The 27569-nt window shown below is 35.1% G+C and overlaps 1 protein-coding gene and 1 long non-coding RNA gene across 3 annotated transcripts; one reads left to right on the top strand and one right to left on the bottom strand.

Moving 5' to 3' along the window:
• Positions 1 to 2330: 2330 nt before the first annotated feature.
• LOC149805237 (uncharacterized) lies at positions 2331 to 7445 on the top strand. Its single transcript, XR_016418392.1, has 2 exons — positions 2331 to 2440; positions 4623 to 7445. It is a non-coding gene; the product is annotated as an uncharacterized LOC149805237 (long non-coding RNA).
• A 4550-nt stretch (positions 7446 to 11995) lies between these two features.
• On the bottom strand, positions 11996 to 27510 carry LOC149805236 (COMM domain-containing protein 1-like). Of its 2 annotated transcripts, none has more exons than XM_089948720.1 (3): positions 27325 to 27510; positions 19424 to 19720; positions 11996 to 18017 (listed from the first exon to the last, which is right to left on the bottom strand). In XM_089948720.1, exons 1-3 carry the CDS (start codon positions 27490 to 27492, stop codon positions 17910 to 17912), a joined length of 573 nt encoding a protein of 190 aa, XP_089804846.1. In that variant the 5' UTR covers positions 27493 to 27510; the 3' UTR covers positions 11996 to 17909. The 2 variants fall into 2 exon arrangements, with proteins under 2 accessions (XP_089804846.1, XP_089804836.1); XM_089948710.1 differs by lacking the exon at positions 27325 to 27510 and adding an exon at positions 25423 to 27306.
• Positions 27511 to 27569: the final 59 nt, after the last annotated feature.

Genomic DNA, 27569 nt, shown 5'->3' with positions numbered 1-27569 from the left:
TTAAATGTTGTTGATTCTATTTGTAATTTTCCCGTTGTTGCGGTCTCTTTTGTTGTTGTTGTTTTTGGTACCTGTTCTTTCTGGTTCTTTTTTTCCTTTTGAGAATTTTCTTGCCCTTTTGTTTGTTTCTGGTTGATTTCCTTTTGCTGTTGTTTTTATTGTTCCTGTTCCTGTTTATCTTGTTGTTGTTGGTTTTTCTGTTCCTGTCTAATTTGTGGTTGCTGTTCTCTCTGATGTTGCTCTGGGGTTTGTATTTCTTCATCTCGTTGCTTTTTTCCGGGTTGTTGTTATTGTTGGTGGTGGTGTTTAGTTCTCAATATTCTGGTTCATTATTCTCTTCTCTGATCTCTGAAGGGATCTCTTGGCTTTTAGGGCATTTATGTGAAGTATGTCCGGTCTGCTTGCATCTGTTGCATTTTCTATGATAAATGCATCCCTTATACCACGATTTAGTCAGACATCCGTGCAGAAATAACGCTCTTTTCACTTCTATTAGTTTTGCTCTTTTCTATTTCAAAAACTCTTGTTCCATTGTATATTGAGGTCAGGGGAATTGTTGCTAATCTTGATGAAATCACCTTGATATTCAATTTTGACTCAAACTTTTCGACCGATGCTTCTAGAGGTATCTCGAGTGGTATGTCAGAAAGGTGTAATTCTCCCGTTTGTTTCTTTATTCTCCGTAGAATAGGTGTGGGCTCTTTGACTGTAACCGTTTCCCCTGCAAGATATAAAACGGGCTGGGTTCCTCTAGGGCGTACAATGTAACCTTTATACCCCTTTGGATTGATTGAGTATATCCGTCGCAAGTATTGTTTTGTTTTTTTTTTGTTACTTTTTATTGCAAGCATTACTGCTGTTATACCTGGTACCCTTTCTCTTGGTATTCCTGACATATGAAGTTCCTGTGTCCCTTTTCTTTATGCCGTGAAATATTTTTCTAGTTCCTTTACCTCTTTATTTGCTTTGTTGGCCTCCATTTTTCCTCGTGGGTCCCATGCATCTTGTGAGTGGTTTTTACTGTTCATTTGTCCTATAATATTTTTGTATTAATATTGTATTACTTGTGATCCATATGATTCTTCTTAACTCATCATTTTCTGGTCGTCAAAAGTGCATTCCTTAGTTCCTATTTTAGAATCCTGTGGACTTTCTGGCAGCCTCTTTTGTTCGTGCCATGGTAAGGATTTGGGTAAAACCGTAAGACTTTCGTTCTCAAGGAAGAGTGTCAAAATCCGATCACAAGCCCTTTCTAGCAAAATCCATCAGACGGAAGTAGCCCAGTATAACAGTTTTTACCCTGCAGTAAATATGCGTTAGGGTCTAATAATCGTTCCGAACATGGCGCAGAATCAGTGTTATCTTTTAATACTAGGGAAATTTGTGCGTGTGTGTGTGTGTGTGTGATTTTGGTTTTTTAACATAGCTTTAACAATTTTTCAGTCATATCGCTACGATGTCTGCAGTGTGGCAGTTTATAGTGATGTCTAGCACTGGGTCATCATGCCGCAGACATGTAGCATGATGTCTCACCCAGTCACATTATCCTGACACCAGGCCGATCAGTCTTAACCCTAACCTATTAATGCTGAGCGCCAAGCAAGGCAGCTGTTATTACCATTTTTGTGAGTCTTTGATACGACTCAGCCGGGGATCGAACCCACGACCTCCCGAGGCGGATGCTCAAACCACTAGGCCACCGTAACGGTACATACATAGATTACATACATACATACAGTTGCTGATAGCGTTCAGAATGTCCTCGCATTGTATATACATTCATCCTGATAATTTTAGTATTTTGTGTCACCTGCCTCATCTGTCTGTCTGTCTGTCTTCACACACACGCACACACACACACACACACCATCATCATCAATGGTTAATCAGTGGTTTAAAGTATCAGCTTTTCTCCTTTTCTACTGTTTTTTCTTTCTCTCTCAATCAAAATCACCATCATAAATAGTACATCTCTTTTACAAGTATCATATTTTCTTTTTCACTTTTATTTTCTGTTGTGAAAAAAACCTCAGTAAAAAAACAAAAAAACAAAACAACTACAGATGATCTTACAAGGTGGCAACTTCTAGAAAGTCGATCAAACCCATTTTCAGATCTACCGGGGCCAGCATTCGTCTAGGCTTTAATATGTGAAATGTGATGACGTCATCAACCGTTATTTCTATTATCCGAACTTTAAGTACATATTTCTGTTCTGGAAATTTATTTAAAATAACCATATGATATAATCTGAAATAAAAACCACGTTAAACATTTTATCTTGTGAAATTACTTTCATGATGTTATTCAGCCCGTGGTAAAATGGGCCACTTCCGTCTGATGGATTTGCAAGAAAGGGTTTTGTGACCGTAATGGTGAAAATAAAGGTTAATTCGCCCGATTGGATTCATGGGATGGTCGTCCGAGAGTTATGCGTTTGGTACGTTACTGTCTTTTGAATGGATATATGTAGTATTTCAGTCTTCCTGCTATTTTGAAGCGGTAAAAGACGTGTGAGAAAAGTCGAATCGAGCGGATGGTTGGGGTCACACTTGCACTCCTTGTGTCCATTTATAGTACCATTAATGTGATTTCGTGTTGTCAGAGATTTCATCGTACTTTATTGATAAAACGTCAGACTTCTGTGCAGAAACGTTGATTGCGTTATGCAGACAGCAACAAAGACCACGTTCGGTCACATTGGCGAGAAAATGTAATTCACGCTCGCTACAATTCGTTAAGCAGGGGTACGCTTAGTCACAAGAAATATAAGGACTGGCGCGTAACGATGATAAAGAAGTGTAGCGGATTGTCGCCTGTGGCTTGTGATGACGCAGTGCAGTTAATCTCGCAGTTTTTGATGGATTGTCATAAAACGTGCTATGTATTTTGACCATTAACTGATGATGCGCATATAGACAAACACCGTAAATCTCTTTTATATTTATTCTCCCTGTCTTATAGCTTGATCCAGTGAATGACGCGGTCTAGCGTATGTAGTGCAGCCATTTTTGATGGGTTGCCATTCAAACTGATAGATATTATGGTCATCACCTGAAGATGCGCATTTCGTCAAATCGTTGTTAGAACAGTCTATATATGAGTTATTGCCCTTTTTGACTTGCTGTTGAATGCAACGGATGACAGTGTTCTGAATGCAACTGGTCTTCCACAATTCAATGGCTCGCCAAGAAACTTGAGAAAGGTTATGATCATCATTTGAAGATGGGTATATCGATAAATCGCTATATTCCTGTGATTTTTGTTAGAATATGTGTTCCTGCCATTTATATCAAAATTATTGCTGTTTTTAATCTGGGACATGATGTAGCGTATAAGTGAATCTTGTGAATACAACTGTTACCCCCCACCCACCCACACCCACACATACACACACTTTTCATTGGATCGCCAAGAAACTGCATATGTTATGGTAATCGTCTGAAGATGCATAACATCAACGAATGTCCCTGTTATCGTCATTTTTGTTAGAGTTATCGTCCTTATGTCCTGCATCAGAATGCAGTACAAGACATAATTTAGTGAAAACAATACGTGTTGCATTTTTTAACGAATCGCCGTGAAACGTGGTACATGTCATCATTATCCTCTAAAGATATACATATTTGGTAAAATGTCGTGCTTCCGTTATTTTTTGTAAGAGTTACTGCACTGTTTGACATATACCTAGAGGCTATGTACTTTTTTGAACGCAGATTCTCTTGCATTTTGGTTTTGCTGGATCGATGTGCAACGTAGTACATATTATGTTTATCGTCATCAGATGTACATGTTGACCAATTATTTCACTAGCACTATTTTTAGAAGAGTTATGCGTTGTTTTGATTGTAACTTATCACCATCATGCAGTAGGGTTGGGATGCAGGTTACATTTACGTCAGCCATTTTTTGCTCACCGTTCTCTATTTATTTTTTGGGGGATATAATTATCCTAGGATCTGAAATAGAGTTCAGATTTTGACGTTAAAAATATACAAATATAAGAAAGAATATAATCAGTAGACAGCAGTTTTATTTGTTATTAACAAATTGACACAAGGAATGTAATATACAGAATGTTTCGTCACACTTGACAAATGTAACACTATCTTTTTTTAACATTCTTTATTTTCAAATACGTGAATTTTATTTTTAAAACCCTCGAAATAACCGCACTAAAATGACGTGGAATTAAACTGCTTGGGAAATTAATGCCATATCAACCTAATAAAGATAATATAAGTCATCAATTATGGAGAACGTTCCATTTCTAGATGTAAAGTATCTTATTATTTTAAAGACAATATAGACCATTTTACATTAATTATTTAATTGTTAAATGTGTGAGGAAAAAAATTATGTCTATCAGAACCTACTGTCAATTAGTATACATATCACGAGTTTTATAAAGTTATTAGGCGTTTATAAATTTTTAATTAAAAAAATACTAATAATTTAAGATGTCAGACTTTACAACATTCTGGTTAAAATATTTGAGTTAAAAATATGACAAGTACACTAACAAAATTATCGTTAACATATTCACTTCCAAAGATTAATAATAATAATAATAATAATAATAATAATAATTGCCAAGCATTAAATTTGAATTTTATTTCAAGGAATGTTATGAAAACACTCAAGAGCTTTCATCGTATCGAGCTGCATGTGAAAATGGAGCTTAGCAGATATTTGCTTGACACTTGAGACATTGGAGCGTGTTCTAAAGCAGGGACGTGTCTTGAAACCTACACTGGGACATAGCATAGAAATGTTTAATGAACCAACTACCATCCCTTTAACAAGTTTCAGTGTTTACAGTTCATCCTATTGAGAGAACCTCGGTGACACAGTGGTTAATGCGTTGGAATCGTCACCAGGAGGGTTAGGATTAGATTTTCGCCATTGGATCATCCTTGATCGACTACTGGGGAGTACTTGGCATATGAAAGGCACTCATTGACCTCGCCCTGACACTTTAGATCCTACGAAATGTTGCCGTGCCTTAAAAACACCACACCAAACCAAATCAGCCTATTCAGGGTGAAGCAATTACTATTTTTTTAAAGCGAAAAGAAAAAGGTAAAAAAAAAATAAAAATAAAAAAATAAAACAACAAATAAAAAGAACAAAATAAACCAAAAAGGTTTTACATTTCAAATTATCTGTATTGGAGCTTCGAGAAGCAGGCATTATGTAGGTTTCACTTAATCCACGCGTATGTGAATATCTCAGTCTGAACTCCATGTAGCTCATACATTTCAATATACCTGCTGGGACCTAACGTGTACAAGTGCACCAGAAAATAAACGTGTGCTGCAGACCTATACTGGATTGATGTAACATATATACCAGCTTTTATTTGACATGTCATGCAAAATGTTGTGTCTGTCATGCAAAATGTGGTATCTGGGCTCGCATTTGACATTATCATGCAAAATGTTGTGTATCCTGCAAAATATGGTATCTGAGTTCTGATTCAATAATGTTGACCTATTTAGATCGAATTGTAAATATGAGCGAATGTTAGACCGAATATACTTCAGCCATCAGAATTAAGTCGCTCGATTTATCAATTAGATGTTAAAAACGTTAAAATTAAAATAAAAAACGTAAAAAAACGCATTTTTTTTCTCAATAAATAAAAAACGAAAACAAAACGTTCCAGTAGTTTTTAGGCAACACAAAAATCAATATTTTACTTATTTACACGCTACATACCAGTTTTAAAGTTTCAGTGATAAAAATATGAAAAAATGTAAAAAGTTTTAAACCGTAGTCCAGATAACATTGAATTTTTTTTTTCACTCAATGTCGTTATCACCATCTGACTGATCTGACCACGCCTGGCCTACACTACCAGATATCAGCACTATGTTGTAGCATGTTTACGTAAAGTATCGTAGGCTAGCATTATAGATTCATTATTGATCGATATTTGTTATCTATAGCAGTGATCTAGAGTATGACAGAGGACCGCCTGTATGGCCGATGATAAAAAAAATGGAAGTACCAAATATAAAAGACGCAAATAAATAAAAAACGTAAAAAACGCGTTTTTCGAGGTAAAATAAAAAACGTAAAAAACGTTTTTATCATCTATGTTATCAATATTCGCTAAAAGGTGTGCTTCCATTACCTCTTTAATTTATTTCAAGAAAAGCTGAAACATGAATATCTTTGAATGACGGTTTCTTCCGGCGTCTACACGAATCGCAGTGACCTACTTTTCATGCTTTATTTAATCTTGCTTTAAAAATACACTCAATACAAAGAAACCGTTGTATCTTCTAAGCTCAGGCTAATTAATAATTCTGGTACTAGTATTTTTAATTTGCCATTTTTGTTGCAGTTAGACCATACCATATATTTTTCCTCAAATCATTAAATTGTTAGTACTGTTACACACTGGAAATGTTTAAAACAGGAATAGTTTTTCTGTTTTTTCCAGATTCCAAGAAAGTGTTACATGTTTGATTATAACAATATTTTGTTTTTCATTACAGTACACTCAGTGATTGATTCCATCGCCATTAATATTTATTGCCCAATTTATATTTCTAAGCAATCAACTTTTCGTTTATGTGCAAACATTTGAGATAATATATTGTTTATTCATACAGATATTGAACCGAATATATTTCAAACATACCCCCCTCCCCGTTGTTCTTCTCGACATGTGCTCTACATTGAAATTTTGACTAATTGACAAATTACTGCATAGCAGGGGTCAGTGGCGTCGCTAGGGGGGTGCGGTCCGCACCGGGTGACACCATCTCAGAGGGGTGACATCAAAATGACTGTCTATAAATTTTTTGAATTTTTATGCAGGAAGGAGGTCCATGGGGGTGACACCATGAGTAACCGCACCGGGTGACACCAACCCTAGTGACGCCATTGGTAGGGGTGGCTAATATGATTCGATACGCGGCCTTGTTAGATCGATATATAAATTCCAAAGTTGTTGTATATAGAATTTGGACATATGATATATAAGTCACTTAATGTTTGTAAATGAATATAATGCACTCTTAATTCACAACATATTTATTCTGAGAACAACGACCAGAAACCTGTCGGTATAGCAGCAGGGTGGAGAAAACCATTTTCAAGAAGTACCGTCGTTGTTTTCAGACTAAATATTCTGAGAAGTTTATGTTTTTTCATGTTTCTATACAAATTACGTGACTTTCATTTATATGTTCAATTTGTTTCTCCACAGCAACACTAGAAATGGTGTACAGTTGATATCACGTGACTATATGACTTCTGTTGTTATTAACATATCGGTTGCAAGAGTTGTATAGTCATGTGACTCGGAATGCTAATAAACAGATCCAGGTCAAATTTCAGCAACGATGTACTTTCGTCTCGCCTGTCAGCGGATTAAAGACATAACGAATGCTATGATGGCAATTTCTTAGAAAATAAATCATATTCCTATAGATTTTATGCAGGTATATTTTGATGAAAGATCGTTCAAGTTTGCTGAGCCGGCTAGTAACCGGCTATCCCATGCCCACACCAAATGGTGTCGGCGAATTTAAACTTTTCGATAGGGAATGGACTCTGACCCTACACCCCAACATAAATGTCCAAATATCAAAAACTGGGGTGGCAAGGGTCATCGGAAATTCGGATTAATCAAACAAGACTACTATCTCCGCTTGCCCGCCCCCTGTTATGTTCTTGGTAGCTACAAGAAATATAAGAAAAAAGGTGGAGATCTACTTGTTGGTCTAACAAGAATCCCAGAATATCAGTGGATAAATGTCATGAATGCGGCAGTATTGTACTTACATATGCGTTGAATAAAACGACTCGTGTAGAAGAGTTGTGAATTTCAAAAAAGATAGCAAGGATTCTTAACACGGCTGATATCACGAATGTAGGGAAGGTAGTACCTAGATCTAGTGGAAAAAAAAAAAGTTTATCTTTTCAGTCATTATGCGTCAAAAATAATCCTGGATAATTTATTTTAGACGCTATTAATATTTTGATGCCGTAAATTTACAGCACTGTTCAATATGGGGTGGGAGACGTAATTTTTTTCCTCACATAAATTAACAAGAAATATAATAGAATGTTTAGTAAATATGTTTTCACGTATTATTTTAAAAATTAACATTGTTTTGGACATATAAGTCATGGCTCATTGTTCTTGGATCAAGTCCAGGTTAAAAAAAAAATTGCAAGGCTGTATGAGTTGCGTTTTTTTCTCCCTCCATTACTTCGGGGTCATTTCATAAAGTAGAGGCCAATTTCTGAGACAAGTACGTGCTTTTAAAAAGCACTTAAAGTAAAACTCGACAAAGTCTTATTTTTTAAGTCATGCCTTAGAAAACTATTTATAATATAACGGAGTGAAACAGTATGTGAAACCATCAATCTTCACGTACATAATCTTACTAGCATTTTTTTCGAAGTTGTTGCGAGGTGGAGACATGTAAAACACTTACAATAAAGCCTTGGATATTCAAGCAATTAATTTCTGCCATGAACCGTCTCTGCATATTTCTTTTAAGAGTGTTCCGCTAGTAAGTTACCAGAGTTTGTTATTCTCGCGGGAGAAAACAGGCACGTACTGAATGAAAAAAGGATTTAAAATTGTGTCTTGGAAAAAAAATCGTAATTCCAGATAATTACGATCAGATTACGAGAAGAGTATGACAAGTAAAACAATCTCCTGCAAAGAGCGAATGCGTGTAACTAATTGCATTTCTTTTTCTTTAATTTCTGGATTTTCCAATTATATAAAACTTATTGTTTACGTTGAAAAAAATATTTCCCCATATACAGGACAATGCAATATCATTTAAAATTTACGCTTATATATAGTTTCAATGAGACACTGAAGTTTGTGACCTACAAGGTTGTTCTATGAATGATGCAAATCACCCGCAGACAAATTTAATACCATAAACAGTGTTCATTTGAGGCGTGAATTTAAAGAAAAACATACACCCCCATCTTCATTCAGACCTAGACTCAATCAAAAATTGGATTTGACATCAGCCAATCTTACTTTAGGTCCCATAGTCATGGAACTTTATGAGCACGAAAACTTAACAGATGCCTATGACGCTAAATATTTAAGTCTTTCGTAACTTTTGTCATAGATAATGAAATAAATTGGAGTGTGCGCATTTGGATATAGCGACCCGTTTTAAGAAATTCTTAGATTTTTGTGTTTACTTGTCTGATTATTGGAATTCAGTGCAATATAAATATTGATTTGCCCGAAATAATTAGCCAGTTACTAGAGACAAACGTCACGGAGTAAAGTGTTAGTGAGTTTTCATGTAGTGAATTCAAGTCAAAACCGAATGAGTGTCCATGTCACACTGCCTGCCCGCGATTACGTAAGTCAAGAACAAAGGAATTGGTTAGAAGCCATGTATATATGTTAGACCCCACGGCTCTTGTGGTCCTATTCGTATTTGTTACGAGAGCCCAGCTTGTTGGGTGTCAAAAATCACATGTGGACGTTGAAAGCTTTGTTCAAGAACAAAGGGCCCTTATTGGCGTCGTAAATCTCACCACGTTGACAGACGGCCGGAGCATTGTCTAAGTTGAATATAACAGGGTGGAATCGATATCCAATCGGAATTGAGAGAGGGTGTGGTCACCATTTCAACCCGAATTTAACTGTGTACTTTAGACTACAAACCCCAGTCATTGTAAAACATCGCGCTGAAAAGTTGTAGCAATAACTCCGGGAAGCCACTCGTGAATTAGCGGGAAAAAGTAGCAAGGAAAGACAAAGCTTCGTAAATGAAGCTTTTAGGGGACAGACTTCCGGTGTGGTTTAGTCCCGAGTCTCTAGGAGAGAGACGGAATAGAGACTAGAGGAGAAGTCGATTGGGAATCGAAGGCTAGTCGGAGAGCAGAGTCAAGGAGGAAGAGCAAAAGGAGTCGAGGAGGAGAAATTGGAGAAGGAGTTAGGAGGGAAGTCGGAAGGAATTGGTAGGATAGGAGAGATACAGATGAATAGAAAACAAGGACAGGTGGAAATGCGATCTCACACTATAAATCACAGGATGCAATAGACTATCACTTGGTCGGATCTCCGCTGTCTTCACGTAGGACAGTGAAGGTCTGATTTTAATCAGATTGGGGACTGCGAATACTAGAACGTTGTGTGCGAACAGTTACATTACATCTTCGCTAGCCATGGTTTCGATATGATAACCCTATCTTCAGAGTTATCATATCTGAACTTTGGCTAGAGAAGATAGTTTCATGACTGCGAGGGCCAGAATTTTGTGTGTCGACAGTTTCTTTTGTACAAGGGTCATAATTTAGACTCGATTATGAACTTGAGAATTCTTCGTTTCCTGGAGGATACGTCTTAAATAAACCAAAACCATCATGATTAATTGAAACGTGAGTCACCATCATCTATACTGAATAGTGTCATTATCACTTATAGTACTATCTGGGCCTGGGTTCGTTTACGAGCATCTTTATTTGCACAGCTCATTGACCACTTGTACACGATTGTTTTTCTCTGGTTACTCCGGGTTCGTTAATACGAAATACAGTGTAATGATAAATAAAGACTCGCAGGACCTTAAAGTAATGGCAATATCAAATAAAACATGTCTTAATACAAATTCCATATATTTATAAGCACGAGCTTAACATACATTTTTAAAAAATTCAAACCTTTTCACAATTTGAACGGAAATAGTTTAGATTTTCGTTGGTTAATATTTATTTTTAATTTGCAGAAAGAGAATGAAACAAAACAAGTGCCCTCCACAACAAATGGCATGTGTCAAAGACGCACATACTATGTTAGTTTGGTTGTACTAAACCTAGGTGGCATCACTGATGAGTAAAACACCAGAATTTGTGAAGTTAGGGCAGTGAAAGTAGGGCGTCTTGGCAAATGATATGAAGTAGCAGACCCGACCGGGAATCGAATCCAGTAATCCTGCGTACAAGTCCAGCACGCAAACTGAGCTACCTCGCCTATCACAGGAATATAACAACGACGAGTGCTGGTAGAGTTTTATAAGAAATCGAACAGTTAATAATATTTACTTGTCTTCATATTTGCTTTGAGAATAGCGTGGTTATGGTAGAAAATAAGCGAATTATAACTTCGTACGTCTAAACTCTTGCTCGCAAGAGTAGTCTTTCTTGAGCAGTGATCATGTTTCGGCTGATACACTTGATACAAACTAGTATCAATACAACATAACAATGTTTCTTGGCCCCTGAAGACGGGACCCACATATTAATAAACTATGATGAGCACAATAACGGGGAACATAGTACTTTAGCATGTTGATTCTCATTAGAACTCTTTGTATATTAATCTCAGTAGATCAACTGACTTGTGATGATTAAATTGTACACATGTATTTAAAATTAAATTATTAAAATAAAAAAATAACTCCTCAAAAACTCGATTACTAATATTAACTTTGACAATTGTATTGCTCTGCTTGTTTCTTGCCAATAAAGTGATTATGGTGAGTTATCACATGCAATATAGCAATATACTAATGAATGTATTAACTGAAACAATTGATGTTCTCTTATAATAAGCTGATGATTGATGATATACCAATCCACTATGTTGAAATAAGATTTTAAGATTTAATCGCATTTTTTTCAATGAAAATATCACCCCTACATTTCATATAATATAAAAAGCAAGCCGCTGCCCATCCCAACTCCAGCTGATCACTTGTAGTTCAGGGACTTCCACTGTACACTAGTAATCTAGTAACACCAGGGACGCCATTTGGGGATTTACCCCCCCCCCCATTTGCATATGCTGTAAAATTGCTGTAGCCTATATATGAAAATTAACAAGCCTATCAAGTTTTGCCCCTCCCCCCCTGCAAAAAGGTAAAAAGGTCCCTGAGCAACACTCTTGTTCTGGGCCTCAGTTCACTACCCTTTCTACAGCATGTGTAAGTGGTGCATCCTAGGTTGGACATGGGTAGGGGGCGGACACAACACACCTGGCTAAAAAACATACATACAAATGTGCAGTCACTTTATTATTTGACCATCATTTTATTCTTGAACATGTTTATTGGGTATTATGACACTCTGAGGAAATAGACACACAGACTTTTGCTTTGTGCCCTTTTGAGGGAAGTCAGGTCCTTTTTGAAATTTTGGACGCTCTCACAACACTTGACCTGATTCAGCCCTGCCTTCTGAGGTTTTGTCCAATCCCTCCAGTCTTCGTCGACCATATCAGTGCAGTGTTGCACACTGAAAATTGGCTTGTGGGTTTCCCCACAATGCTTTGTCCTTCATCCCCCAAATCTTGACCCTTTGCATGGTTTTGTCAGAACAAAATTGAAATATGTGCACAAAATGTTTCATTCTGTAAAATGGAAAAAAGGAGAAGAACTTAGGGTTTCAAGAATCAAATCCCAAAAATAATCTAAGAATAATCCACAAATTATTTTGCAAAAGTCCTTGTAACAAATGTTCTAATAATTTCAAATTTGAATCCTGATGGAAAATCCAAGATGGATGACAATGATGTATGCTGTGGTCAGTACTGTGCTTATCTACAGTTCCTCGTAGGAATACAAATAACGGCACTCCGGTGTTGGAAATCCAAATTAAATTTGTAAGCAATATCTTTCCAAAATCTCTGTGTGAGCACACCTCAAAATATTTCCAGAGAAAAAAGAATTAATCCTTTTGAAATCCAACTGATCTGAAGAAAATTAGTGCTCAAAATCTGGCTACAACAAACTAACTTGACGTCAGTGTAAAAAGCCCCAAACCTGTCTCTAAAACAAAGGCTATACTGTATTATAAGACGCAGTTTCAAAATTCCCCAAAGTTGCAAAATCAGAAAGGGGGGGGAATCATGTTTATATCACGTACACAGAATATGGCCTTGATTAGACCAATAATTTTCTTAAAGAAATAAAAGAATAAAAAGTTGTTTACATCTTAAACCCAAAGCCCCATCATGACCTTGACAACAACCAATCATTTTAAAATAAAAATAGAACTTGTTTACTAATTTTGAATCAAGGTCAGCATCCAGGCCAACACCTGGTATTTATGAAAAGAAAGATTCAGGTCAACCAATTTTCTGAAAAAATATCATCTCCAGTGAATAAATTTACATTATAATAGCATATAATTGAATAAAAAATTTAAAACTGACAAACAGTTAAATTAAAATAAAAGTGAATTAAATCAGATATACATAACAATATATATATCACATTATTCCATCACGAGCATATAAAAGTAACAGTGGGCATTCAACATTCCATATGCATATCAAAAACCTTTGAAATGCAAGACAGATTTATATCACTATTACAGGATCTTATTTAAACATATCTAAAAAAATTTGAAAAAGAATAAGGAAAAATCCTTGACAGCTTTACATTTTTAAGAAACCCATGCAAACAGACATTTAAGGACCTAAGAGGAGGACATGTCCAGGAAAATGAGGACATGTCAAACCAAGGCAATGAAAACATTTAAGGCTAGTCATAGCCAGCCGAGTTGTAATATAGTGTTTGTTGACTGTTATTGTAACCTAATTTTTAGGTTAACATCACCTCTGAGGCACGGAAGATGCAATTTATTTTGGGCTGACATAATGACAAAAAGGAGTACATGTATGCAGATGCATAATTTGTCATTTAATTAATAATTTCTCAGTTTGTAAAGAAATGTATGCCAGAAAGTATGATTTTTGTCATGACTGCATATTCCAAACTATTAACATGCATTTCCAAATGATTTGTAACTTATTAACATGCGTTAAATATGAGGATTGGTTAAATGCCACTTTTAATACATTATTGATCGTATGATCTGGAGGAATTGTGAGAGAATCATCTTTCTCAAGGGCACACTGAGGCAGCTCATTCTGGATGACCTGGAAGGGTATCAAACCCATGGTCCCATCAACTGAATTTCCATGGCTCCCCATTAACAAAATGGACCCATACCCGTTTATATTTCACATTAATGCACATGGATGACCTTGGAAAAGCAAGAGTCCCTAAAAGGAGCTGATGCTCTTCTGTTCAAATTCTTATCCAGGAATTCAAGAGAAGACCATTTCTTCTTTTTAGCCTCTGAGCACTGAAACCATCTGCTATTCTTATGAAATTGTTCCCAATTGCCACTGTGGAAGACACACTTGATTAAGATTGGCACCATTATCATTTAAGACAAACTAGGCACCATTAATAGACTTTGGTGAAAATCACATGACGATATAACCATCCATTCAGGAGAATCAGTGACAAGATTTTCAGTATATTCATTGTGACAGCCATGTCTGAGATCAGATCAGCAGGTTTCAACAGAATGCATGTCCCTGAAACCCAAATGACCTCAGCAGGAACTATGACAAGTTGCATTCAGGAATACAAGAGGATTCCTATATGACAACATTGATATTTCTACATTTTTTCTCTCAAAGCATAACTATAAAAATATGTCACAAAGAAATCTGACAGTGACTTTAAACAAGACAAACAAAAACTCTTAATGGTAATAGTTTCTATTTAAATACCTTCTCAGGGCTACTGGTTCTAAACTGGGAAACTAGATTCTATTCTTTGTAGCCAATGCATGGGTAAATATATGATTTTGTAATTTGTCAGACATTTCAGATTTTTATCCAGTTAATGGGCCTTGTTCATTTGTTAGGTAAGGTGATGAAAACACAAGAGAAGACAGCGACTCTCTTGTTTTGATACTCAAAATGAGACAAATATATAATACAAAATTAAAATTAGAAAATTTACCCAGCGATTCATTTTTATACTTGTACAATTTAAACCAGGATAAGAAACAGAATCCATGGACCTCTATTAATGGTTTATGCTGTAGAGCAAGCAAGAGCAGACAGTTTTGATACTTATAATCAGACAAATATATTTATAAAAAAAATAAAATTAGAAAATTTGTCCAGCAATTCACTTTCGCACTTTGCAAAATCATGACCAAAATCACCTACTATCGAAGTAAAACAAGGAAAGAAAAAAAGCCCATGGACCGCTATTTATTTTATTCTCAAGTAGAGACGATTAATAGTTTATGTTGTAGAATGCTCAAATAGCGAGGTAGCTTGTAATTTCTACAGACCCTTCATGAATCACATTTTCTATCTGATTTTAAAAATCAATTAGTTGCTTACTGATAACATTTAGTATTAAATCTAGAAGGATAATCTGACTAAAAAGTATGTAATAATGGTCTTGATTTAAAGACATAATGGGATTATACATTTTAACGTCTGAACATTTGTATAAATTAATAAAAACTGAGGCTGATAAGTTTCAGGGTGGTAAGACATCAGACTTTCATAACACAAACACACAAACTGAAGCTATATTATATTCATCTCTACTTTAAAAAGAAGCTATGGCAGAAGTCATCAAAATGCATAAATTTAAATTTTAGGTGAAGGCAACTTCTCTACTTAGCACATGATATAGGCTTTGAAGATGTTTATGTTTTATATTTTTTTTATTCAATCATAATGATATCTTATATATTTCGTTTCATAACAATAAATGTTTGTTTAAACAAATATACACATACATATACAACATGTCTGAGTTTAGTTTAAACTAATGGATTTGGTGTGTATGATGTAATTAAAGCGTAAGTTTGATAAAATGGTCTAAATATTTGCTGAAGAAAATTCAGCAATAATGTCACATGGTTCCTACGATTTTCTAAAGCTAAATTTTCAGATCATTTCCAAGATGAAATTAATTTTTTTCAAGGTTCATATATGACCATTACTGAATGGAATTAAAGAACATTTTAGATTATAAAACATGCATTTTCTAAATCTAAAGATGTTTCTCTTTCAAGACTATCTGAAAACATCAAAGTCAGAAAAGGTGATCATGTACAAAACCACAAAATGTATCACACAAAACAAGTTTGATTATATTCCTATAAGTTGGCATGTAAAGTCTTTTCAATGTACAAAATAAACATTGTAACTTTATTTTGCTGCATTATACTGCTAAGTGGGAACAACATAATGAACATAAATTATGTTTTGTTTCCTTTCAAACCTTTAATTCTAAAGAATTCAATAGCAATATATATATATATATATATATATGCATCTCATAGAAAGTAACATTTCTTATTCCAGTATATATAAAAAACAATAAATGCAAATAATTAGAATCTTGTCTTGTAACAAAAAGAGTTTAACCCTGAAATTATCAGTGCCAATAAAATCCCAAACAAGATTTTTCAAACAAACTAATCTCCTTAAGACGCTCTGGTTAAAAATCCATCTTTTTAAAAACATTTTCAAAAGGGTTGATTTAAATTTTGAAAAAAGACCTTCAAAATTATATACTGTTGTATAAACAAGGACTGAATTTTCTGTAAAATCAACTTCTCTTCTTGTAATTTGTTAAACCAGTCCTCAAACCTGTATTGATACAGAGGCTCGTATCGTCTTTTTTAATATATAATACAAGGGATGACAATTTCTCATTTCAGCTGAGATTCAACAGTTTAGACTAAAACTTTGGCTTAAGATGAATAGCAGTCCATTTTCTAATCTGAGTTTCCTCCAAATATTCACAAATCATTTTTCATATTTGGCCATTTAGGTTGGGGTGGGGGTCATTGCAACTGCACATAGAAAATTTGGAATTTGTCACTACCATGCAATAGTCTCATATGGTAGTTGCTTACCAGCAGGCTTAGAAAATTTAAACTTATGTCAACTTATACCTGCAAGAAATCTATAGGAAAATGATTTAATTTCTCAGAAATGACAAGTATTATAATTGTTATGTTGTTAATCCGCTGACAGATAAGACAAAACTACAGCATATATGAAACCTGACCCAGTACTCGCCATTTGCATTACTAGTCACATGACTTCACAAATCGCAAATGACATCGGAAGTCTAATAGTCATGTGATATCAACAACAAACTCCTTTATAATGTTTTTGTACAGAAATTCAATTATATTAAATGAATGTCAGATACTTTTTGTAAAAACCAATAATTCAGCCAGTCTGATTTATCAAGTGGAGAGCACATGTCAAAGTGGTAGTCACGTGATACAACAAAACTCCAGAAGTTGTTCTCAGAATATATAAATATGGAGAATTTTGTGTTCTTTCGTTTTTGTATTTTTTATTACAACCAGTCCAGTATATGACTTTCATTTAATTTTTTTCTTTCTCTACAACATTTGAAAATGTGGGTTGTTAGATTTGTGTACTTAAGTGAATAGCAATGCAAATCGCAAGTAACTGGTCACGTTTCATCAACGACGTAGTTTTAGCTTGTCTTTCAGCAGATTAAAGACAAAATGATTTGAATACTCTGAGAAAATAAGTAATTTTCATATGCATGCATCACTTGATGTAACAATGTTTAAAGTTTGCTATTCCATCCAGTAAGCAGCTACGCTTTGCCACCACTATGTTGGCCTCTTGTGATGCTAGACTGGTTTTCATACCATCCATGTAGGGAAAGATATGGATATTGAGCTGACTTTGAAAGTAAAAGTCTACTAGATGAATCTAATCCACTGGGCGCTTGTACTGACTCACCATATATGTTTATTGCAAGCAACCAAATGATCCATACTGCAACCTCTGAATATTCTGGTTAAAACTCAATAAATTTAACTCAAGATCAGTTTAGTTACAACTCAATTATGTGATTGTTTCGGGCATCAATTGGTGTCTGAAAATTCCTGGGTTTTCCCCGACTTTCATCAATATTGGCAAAATTCAAGGACTTTTTACAGTCGGGGAAAAAATTATCATTTCTCACAACTTTTTCCTGATTTCCTGGTAATGTGGGAACCCTGAATGTTATCCTAGCTGAAATTCCACAAATGAAAATTTTTAAACTTGCAGAAAAATCTGCAAGTACATGTAATGTCATCTATTGTTGACAGTGCTTGTTGATTTCATCCTCTATTTCCTTCATACTTTGTAGAACACTTGATAACTTTGTTTCATCCATCTCAAATCTTACAACTTCAGAGGAATCCTGAAATCAAAATGTTTAAAAAATGAATAAAAGCAGCAAATAATTCTACATATGTTGGTTTTAAAATGTGTGAGCCTGATTTTTAGCAGAAACTTTATGCTGTACAAATAGGACCAATCTTTATGTTTCAGAGAGGAAGAGAAGGAGAAAATAAGAGAGAATAATTTGCACGACAGCAATTAAGGATTATAACCCACAATCTTTTAGATATATTATGTCTTCCTGCTAATAGGCAAAAATTTAGACTTAGTCAACAAAAATAGGGAAAAAAGAAAGCGTCACTGTGATTGAAATTTTGGTACACTGACCACTGGAATACTTCCAATGGCCAGAAAAAACATATATATTGTAACGACTGAGCTAGGTCCTGATAATACTACTGGAGATGAGTATGCTTCTTATCAGCTGACTAAGGAGGGGAGAAGTGGATATGTGATATGATTGCTGCTAGCTGACTAATCTCCCACAAAGCCTTATATACTCCTGACAAAACCCACAGTTCTAACCAAATCCACAACCAACGGAGCCCACAAAACCCACAATTTTTGTTGGAATATTCAAACAAGCATGAACTAGTATTGCATGTGTATATTTAGTCAATTTTCGTAATGATTATATGTAGAAATTACCAACTCGATATTTTACATGATACTACATTGCGAATGTATTGCCACAAGGAAAAAATAGTAAATCAGTTTTGTATTTTGCAGCACATACCGTGTTATGCTGTCACTCATAACAATGGTTTGGAAACTGTGTTATGCACTCTTACAACATTACCGAGGTAAACCGCATGACAGGGCAGTCAACATGTGTATGTACCAAAGAAATAAAGAAAAGAAAACCAAATGCGAATGCAATGATGTATACAAATTAAAAAACAGGGGTTATAAACATACTTGGTATGTATCATACAGTCTTAAATGGTTAACTAGAAATGGTCATCAAATTATTAAGGATGCCAGATGCCGGCATTAATAATCCCTATTTTTGCTAACAAAAAACATGTTGATTATACCAGCTAAGAAATTATCAACAAAGTAAACAAAACAGAGGATCATAGAAAATATTAATGTCAACTCATTTGAGCAATTCACTGATAATGCACTGATTTAAAAAAAAAATCAAGACCAAATTGGGTGGCTTGTATGAAGTGTTTATCATATACAAACATGTATATTTCACTCCCTAAATGCAGTTTATTACAATATATATATTTCACATGTCTACCACAGGGGCATGAAAACTACCAAGTTTAGTCAATTTCTCCACAGCAATTTAGGAGAAGATAGTTTTACAGACAGGCAGAAGTAAAAATCCAAGACAAAAAAGCATGGTGCTAGTGACACTCAAACTAAAATATTCAAACTGTGCATACATGAAAACATGCACACACACATACAAACCTTTTCTGTATCATCACCAATCTTTCCTACTTGAAGTTCCATTATTGCAGTAGGTGTGTTAATTTGATCTATATGACGAGCTTGAGATTTAAGGTCTATTCGCCAGGACACTTGCTTCAGTGTGTTATTCCATGTGGTATGACTGACAATTGACTCATGAATTTTATTTTTGTGAGATTTCCAGAATTTTCTAAAAACTGCTGCTTGTTCTTCTGTGATGCCATGTTCCTTTTTGTTCATCTGAGCAGTTAGAAAGGCTTCTGATTGGTTTAAATCCATGTCGGCAGACACCATACTCTGTATATAATAAAGAAATAAAATAACTGAAATAATATCTAACAATTTGCAAGGATTATGAAGACAGCTTTTAATTTTTAAAAAATAAATTTAGTAGAAAATCATCTTGTGCAAATTTTCTTGTCTTTTAAATATAGACTGAAGAGTAAGCTGCTGAATTAACTAAATTTATCTTATTGCTTCATTTTCTTGTCCTTTGTCAAAGTACACTTATGAAATCCATTTTTAAAGTTTAGGTTTGTATATAAGCAAAGTGTAGTCGCTAAAATACTACTGTATATACTTGCTTATAAGATGAGTCCAATTACAAACCACACAGATCCAGATCTGCCAACATGTAATGCACAGGCAGCTTTGGGTCTGTGCAGTTTGTTGAAGTAATCATTAGAACAAACAACAGAGACCCTGCATGCTGTATACAAGATTTACTGATCTCCGAAATTGATGAGCTTGGCAACAAGCACAAGTTTCACACCTCCAAAACTGAAGATTTGACAACGGAAGTACTCCAATTAGCATGATCAATACTACGTTTTGAAAAAACACATTAACACATTTTTAGGAAGAATTTTCCATAACTTCAGCAAGTCATTAGAAGAAAACATATTTGAGCCAAATGTTTGAACTATTTTGTTAGACTCTTGAGATGTGTCCACTAAGCTGGTTGGCAAAGGGATAATACCCAAAACTGGACAGTAAATCACCAGACACCTTAGATTATTTACTTAGCCGCAATGGTGCAGGGGGAAACAATACATAGTGAAAAGATTAAATCTTCATACATTTTGTAGGTAACAGTGATCACATAAAAACAAGTATTTTTTAAAATATACAAATACTCATTCTTACATCACCACTGACTATAAAATCATTTAAAACTAATGCTCTTTTAGCTAAATACTGTATGGTAAAATATCTCCTTTGGGGAAAGGGAGATAACACAACATATAAATAGGGAATTCTGATGCTAAACATGTTTTAACACTAATAAAAGCAATCATTAGAGTTGTTAGCGATGGGTGTAATGGCAAAGGAACCACGCTCAGTAAAGTGTGATCTGTAGAGATCTCTTTGACACTGACAGTAATGGTCATTCGATACTCAGAAATGGGAGGTCCAGGATAGAAAATGGTGTGTTGCAGTGATATAGTAGGAGGAACCCTGAAAGAACCATAAACCCACAGGAAACTAGTGACAAGCTTTCTCACATACCCACACTGGTCAAATCTAAACTCACACCAACGTGGACAGAGGTGAGGCATGAGTGATCTGTAAAGGCTAGCACCTTAGACCACTCTGCCACCTGGGCCCCTATTAAGAAAAGAGGGAACCCATCAGTGGGTGGAAAGACATTAATTTCAAAGAAAATCAAAAAATCTTTATTGTGATAAATCCTAATGACTTTAAAAATCTGCTAGTTTCATTTAAATTTGACCTTTATCATCAAACACTATCATATTTACCATATTTCCTGGAACACAATAAAATAAATAATTTTGTTCCTCTCTCAGAACTTATGGTGAAACTTTCATATGTCCCAGACTTAGGAAATGTTTTGAAATAATTTGAGTTGAATTTGTGCCCCACTCTTCTGCATGTTACAATAAAATAGATAAAGAAAACACTTATCTGATAATAAGATTTAAAAAAACTAACCTTGCATTTTTATCATTTATTCCTCTTTTTTTCATCATGAGCAATGTATTAAAGACGAAAATATATCCATGAACTCTGTATATGTAGTGTATATATCCATACTGTAGCGTGTATCACTTATGTCACATAACGCATGACACCTTGTTCATTGATGTGAATACAGAGCAACAAATCATGTTTGGGTTGTACTCAGAGGTCTGAATATGTTAATAGACTAAAAACTGTATCCAACACAACTGCAAATGAGAGAGAGAGAGAGGGCAAGAGCAATATCAACTGACTGCGCCTAAGTATGACACACTGTAAGGTGCAAAATAACAAAGATTGTATTATATTCAGGTTAACTATAAAAAAAATCATTTCACTAGCATCTTTTACAAAAACTGTTGTTAAAGCAAGGTAATGCTATGTATACTATTTATCTTACTGACATAAATCCTGTTTGTATCAATAATGATTACAGATGGCAAACGAACAGAATCCTGAGTGGTGAATAAATGTAACTGGTAGTGAGCAATAAACACATTGTTTGAACATACCATCAGGATATCAAATACAAAGGTCATTTTATTAAAAAGCAAGCTGATCCAATCAAGCTGACTTTGGATTCTTTTAAGCATGCCAATTTTGCTTTTTTACATACACTAGTATATATAAAAAGTTGGCTGACATAGGGAAGCCAATTTTGGTTCCATTTTACTAGTATTCACAGGAGTTTTGGACATAACTGAAACAATGGAACAGTTGTTAAAGCAACACAGTCAAGTGCTTCTTGCATGTACATCAATGACCCAGTACCTCCCAGAAGATTTGGAGGAGAAAATAAAATCATTCAGTGAAACCATTGTTGTTGTTGTAGGGTTTAATGCCATTTTTCAGCACAAAATAGGCTATACATGGTGGCCAGTATAACTGGTGGAGGGAAACCCCGTGAAAACTCCGGGAAGAACCACTGATCCATGAGAAGCTACTGGCAAGCTTTTCCACATACCCATGTTAGCCGAGCCTGAGACTTGAACCTACGCAGACAGAGGTGAGATGACAGTGAAATCTGGACATAAACTGAAACAATGAAACTGTTTTTAAAGCAACAGTCAAGTGTTTCATGCACGTACATCGATGACCCAGTGTCTCCCAGAAGATTTGGAGGAGAAAATAAAATCATTCAGTGAATTCGTGAAAGCAAGAAGAGAAGTTGATTTTGACGACAATATGACTGAAAGTCCAGTGTACTTTTATCTCATTCCTGATGTTAAGATGGGGATTAAAAATGTGATAATCTGCATGACTGATGTAGATAAAAATCTAACTTCAGTGCTTGCAGTTTCTGCAGCAGGAGATATGTTGCCTCCAATGACAATTTTTCATGGCATGAGGGAGCTTAAAAATCATCATGCACCAAATGGATGGATCATACATGTACAGGTGAAGGGTTGGGCTGATGAAGTAATGTTGTAGTGGATTAAAGAGTTTTATCTCAAGTACACAGTTTCATATTTTTAAGAGAAGTTTTAAGATTGAGTGCATATTCTGACAAGTAATTTTCAAATGATCTAAAAGGTGTCCCACAACTTATGTCTTGAAAACCCCCAGATCTATCCCAGACTATACAGTGGACAAAAAATACTTTAGAAATTAATTTATGGCATCCCAAGAAATATGATATCCAAAAATCTATGGTAAATACAGTAAATACGATGAGGTTTTTATTATGTTCATTTGATTACTTTTTTGTCAACATAGGCTCTATTTTATAACGTAATGAAAAAAGTACATTTGTAAGATTCAAAATCTGAGAAAACTGACAACCCATATTTAACTGTTGATGGTGCACTGGATGCATAGTCTTGAAAGATAAGGTGTCCAAGACAATCCTTTGAAAGGATGTGAAGGAAGTACTAACAGAGAGCTATGAAGCACTATTCATTTCCCAGCACAGTTAAGATAGCTAAAGACTATATTCTGATTATTTCTGATAAAGAATTTTCCAAGTAAAATGCAAGGACACTTTATAATCAGGATCTTGGAGCCCTCATTAAAAGTGGACATAAAAACAATAAAAAGAAAGAGGCCTGTATTATAGTTAGGACTGTACCAATGCAAAATGTCAAGGGATTCTCCAAACCAGAAAATTAACCCTTAAAGTGCTATATTGTTTTGTAGCACAAGATCCCTCAGTACTGAATTGTTTGAGAAAAAAAAGGAAGAAAACTGCACAGTTTTTAAACTGCATGCATTTCAATAAATATACACAATAGATACACAAACCCTATATGAAAAATGATGGTGGATGTATAAACTTTAAGATTAGCATCAAGGTACATGCGCAAATTCAACATATTTGCATGTACAGGTGCAAATACAGGTAAAATTACAAGTTTTGACTGTATTTCATCAGTATTTTTGTTTGTTTTTTAATGAAAAAGCTCCAGTATATCTAAGAAATGTTATATTCTTTTGTAGTTCAACCATGTACATGTACGTTATGTCTGTCACAATGTTATATCTAAACTGTGAAAATCACAGGTAAAGAAAAGGTAACAGTTTTGTAAACATGCAATCTATGAATGTCAGAGGTAAATTTAGACACCCAGTCAGTAGTAAATGTTCATGAAAATTTTTCACTTGTTTATTCTGATATATTTCATGTCAGCTTGTGCACTTAAAGAGTCACCCATTGTGTTTATTACCCATTTAGGTATTATTCTAGCTCATCATTCACTCTGTTGGTAATTTACACGAGTGTGGAATAACCTGAAACAATCTGGTACACAAAGTGCCACTTTGTATGTCTCACATCTGAAAGATGTTTGCTTTCTTTTGAATCCCTCACAGTCATTTCTTCTCTTATTACAAGCAACACAATCACGTGCAGGGTGTGCTCATTTAGCTCCAGGTGTAGCTGGAATAAATTCAGGGAAATGCCTCCCAATGAGGCGTTCAGGTTGCTCACCAGCAAATTTTCGTCCTCTCCTAGTAGGTTCTGACGCATCTCCTGCTTCCAGAACCAATGACTTCACTATTGAGACACGAAAATCATGGTGACTTAGTTTCTTTTGCACAGGTGAGAATTTCAGGTACAACTGATAGGCATTTACAATACATACATTCAGTAGATGAAAAAATAGTTTTCTCCACCATTTCTTGGATTTCCTTACTACAGGATTGTACTGGTTAAATTGGTCACTTAAATCTACTCCTCCCATGTTTTTCACATAATCCATAATACATGTGGGTTTCATCACAGGTGTGTTTGTAGCAAAATTTGTTTTATTGATCACTGCTACCTTAGCTTCATGAAAACTCAAGATCATATTTACATCTCGTTTGTCATGATATTTCACTAGTAACAAATTGTCCTTTCTGCGAAAAATACACTCACCCTGGTTTAGTTTTTTTAACCTTCATTGCCTCTGCAACACCTACTCTATTTGTTCGCAAGGTTCCAAATGCAGAGATATTTAGCAACTCAAGTTCGTTAAAAAGTTCAGGTGATGAATAATAGTTATCCATATATACTCTGTGTCCTTTATTCAAAAGACTAGACTTGCAAAGCAAACCAATCACAATTTTTGTTGTTTAACTCGGCTCATCAGTGTTTAGTTCTAGTCCTTCACAATAATTGTCAAGGTCTCCACCTGTTTTACCAGCATAAATGTGGTAGCCAATACAATATCCACTGCTTGCCTCGCACACCTGGAACAGCTTTATGCCAAACTTGTTAGGTTTGGCAGGGTTATGAACTTGAAATTTCAGACGACCTTTCCAAGGGCAGGTAGCTTCATCAAAACTGAGGTTCATATCTGGTGAATAAACCTCAGCAAATGCTTCAGTTTTTCAATCATTGGGTGGATCTTGTGTAAAGTGTCACCTTGATTATTCTCGTCTGCCAGGTGTAAATTGCTTAAAATAGCTAGAAATCTATCCCTACTCATTTTTTTGCTTAAGTATGGGGTTGATATCACATCATCAGTAGCCCAGTATGACTCGAGATCAGATTTATGTACCAAACCCATTGCTATAATCAATGAGAAAAAGAGTTTTACCTGCTCAGGTGTGACAGGCTGCCATTTTTTCAAGTGACTGTTCTCCTTCAAGTCTGGCTCATGAACTCTCTGATCTGCATAATGATTTGCTTGATCTACTATCAAATGCAATAACTTGTCATAAAAAAAAAGTCTTAAGTAGTCGATAGGTTCACTATTTGCCATTTCAACATTTAATTTTGAAGTACCAGTGAATGGGGGGTTGACAGGCATGCCATCTTTTCTCGTCCAGCCAGCATGTACATCTGACTCCAGTTCCACGTCGATTCCTGGCTCAAAATCACTCATGGGTATTTCCATCAACACTTCGTCGGCTCCAATGATTTCATCCTCCTCAAATCCTTCAAAATCATTGTCGTCATCACTATCAGAATTCAGTATTTGTTGATAGAAATCACCATCGTATTCAGTGTCAGCCATTTTAATTTTTTTCAGGTACCACGTGCTCAGAAGCAAGTATTTGTAAAACTTCTTTGCTCAGTGTTCAGTAAAGTACAATAGAATGCTTGTTCCTGGCCTTTACAAACCAATCAAATATAGTTTTACAAGCAGTCATGGCAAGTTGAAGTAATAGGACGCGTACATTGTTGCCTACCTGGAAAACGACTTAAGTCGCAACAAGCACTATGAGACCTTGAACATCTACATGACTATTGTCGCGACTAGCACTTTCAGGGTTAAATCAATTTCACTAAAATCAATTTCACTAATTGTACATCCTGCAAAATCCTGAAACACATTCTAGTAGCAAACATGATAACTTATCTTGACAAATATAACATACTGCACAAAAACAAGTTTGGATACAGAAGCAAACTCAGCTAATTCAATTCAGTCAAGAACTTCATGATACTCAAAACTTGAGAAGTCAAAATGACATCATTGTAATGGACTTTAGAAGGTCTTTAACAAATCTGACCACAAAAAACTACTATCCACACTACACTAAATGGTCATCCATTGCATTCTGATGGGAAGAGTTCAAAGACTTGTCTTTGACAGCAACTCTTCTGAATAATGCTCAGTACAATCAGTCCCCCTGGCTTTGGACCTTGTCTCCTTCTAATCTAAATATCTCTGCACAATTACAACAGCAGTAAGATTAAAACTATTTGATGATAATATGAATGCATATAATATGATTGCATTTTTCACTATTTAAAACTGCTGATTGGAATTGTTTACACTGAACTGGACAAGTTCAAAAAATCTGACCGGTACTGGTTAACATACCTCAATGCTTGAGGTTATAATTAAAAAAAAAATGATACATTTTTAATGACAGCAGTATAACTTCTGTGCTAGTGAAACTTAGGTTCTCTCAGTATCTCCTATAAAGCTAGAAACAAAGTAGTAAAAACATATTTTTCTTCCAAAATCAATATTAGTATAAAAAACAAATAAGTATATGTACAATATTCACTACTCCCAAACAGACTTTCATGAACATACTTTCTTCCCTAGAATGTATAGAATCTTTAACAGTTTACCTCCTGAGCTGGTACATTGATCAGGACCTGCACATTTCACGTCTGGTCTGCAATTATCCAATCCATAATTATCATACTTAGTATCCATTTAAGTTGTTCATTTTTCATTTATCTGATCATGTACTAATTCTTCTTCTTAGAATATCCTTACATAAATCCCAACTTAATAGTTTAAATCACTTCCACTGCAGTTCTAACTGAAACTAAGACTTGCATCTTCCTCTTTCGGTCAGCTAGTTAATTTACACTCGCCCCCTCCAACAAAACAGAAGAAAAAAACTAGATATTCACTACCTATGCTTTTGACCGTATACCCGACAATACTCTGTTAAGAGGGTTTGGAGTATCAGATAATAATAATAATAATAATACTATAAGGGGTGTGTCTATAGAGAGCTAGACGTTACAACACCTTCATCAGGGCAGTGAATTTTGTGATAAGCCTTTCAAAGTCTTCCTCTTGCATATCAGGATAAAGTTCACTCTTCAGAAATTCGTTAGTAATCCCCGTTTCGTTGTAATATGTTCTTTTAGCAATGCCATTCAACAACCCAAGTAGACTTTTTGGATCATCCGCCATTTTGATGCCATGTGACTGAATGACTTTAGCTGCAATTGTGATTGGTTTAAACTTCACATTCAGTGCGGGACGTTCAT

The sequence above is a fragment of the Sinohyriopsis cumingii genome, chromosome 2 (assembly GCF_028554795.1).
Source record: "Sinohyriopsis cumingii isolate HCF-2022 chromosome 2, ASM2855479v2, whole genome shotgun sequence".
Lineage (NCBI taxonomy): Eukaryota > Metazoa > Mollusca > Bivalvia > Unionida > Unionidae > Sinohyriopsis > Sinohyriopsis cumingii.
The sequence above is the reverse complement of the archived record's forward strand: the minus strand, read 5'-3'. Positions and strand labels throughout refer to the sequence as shown.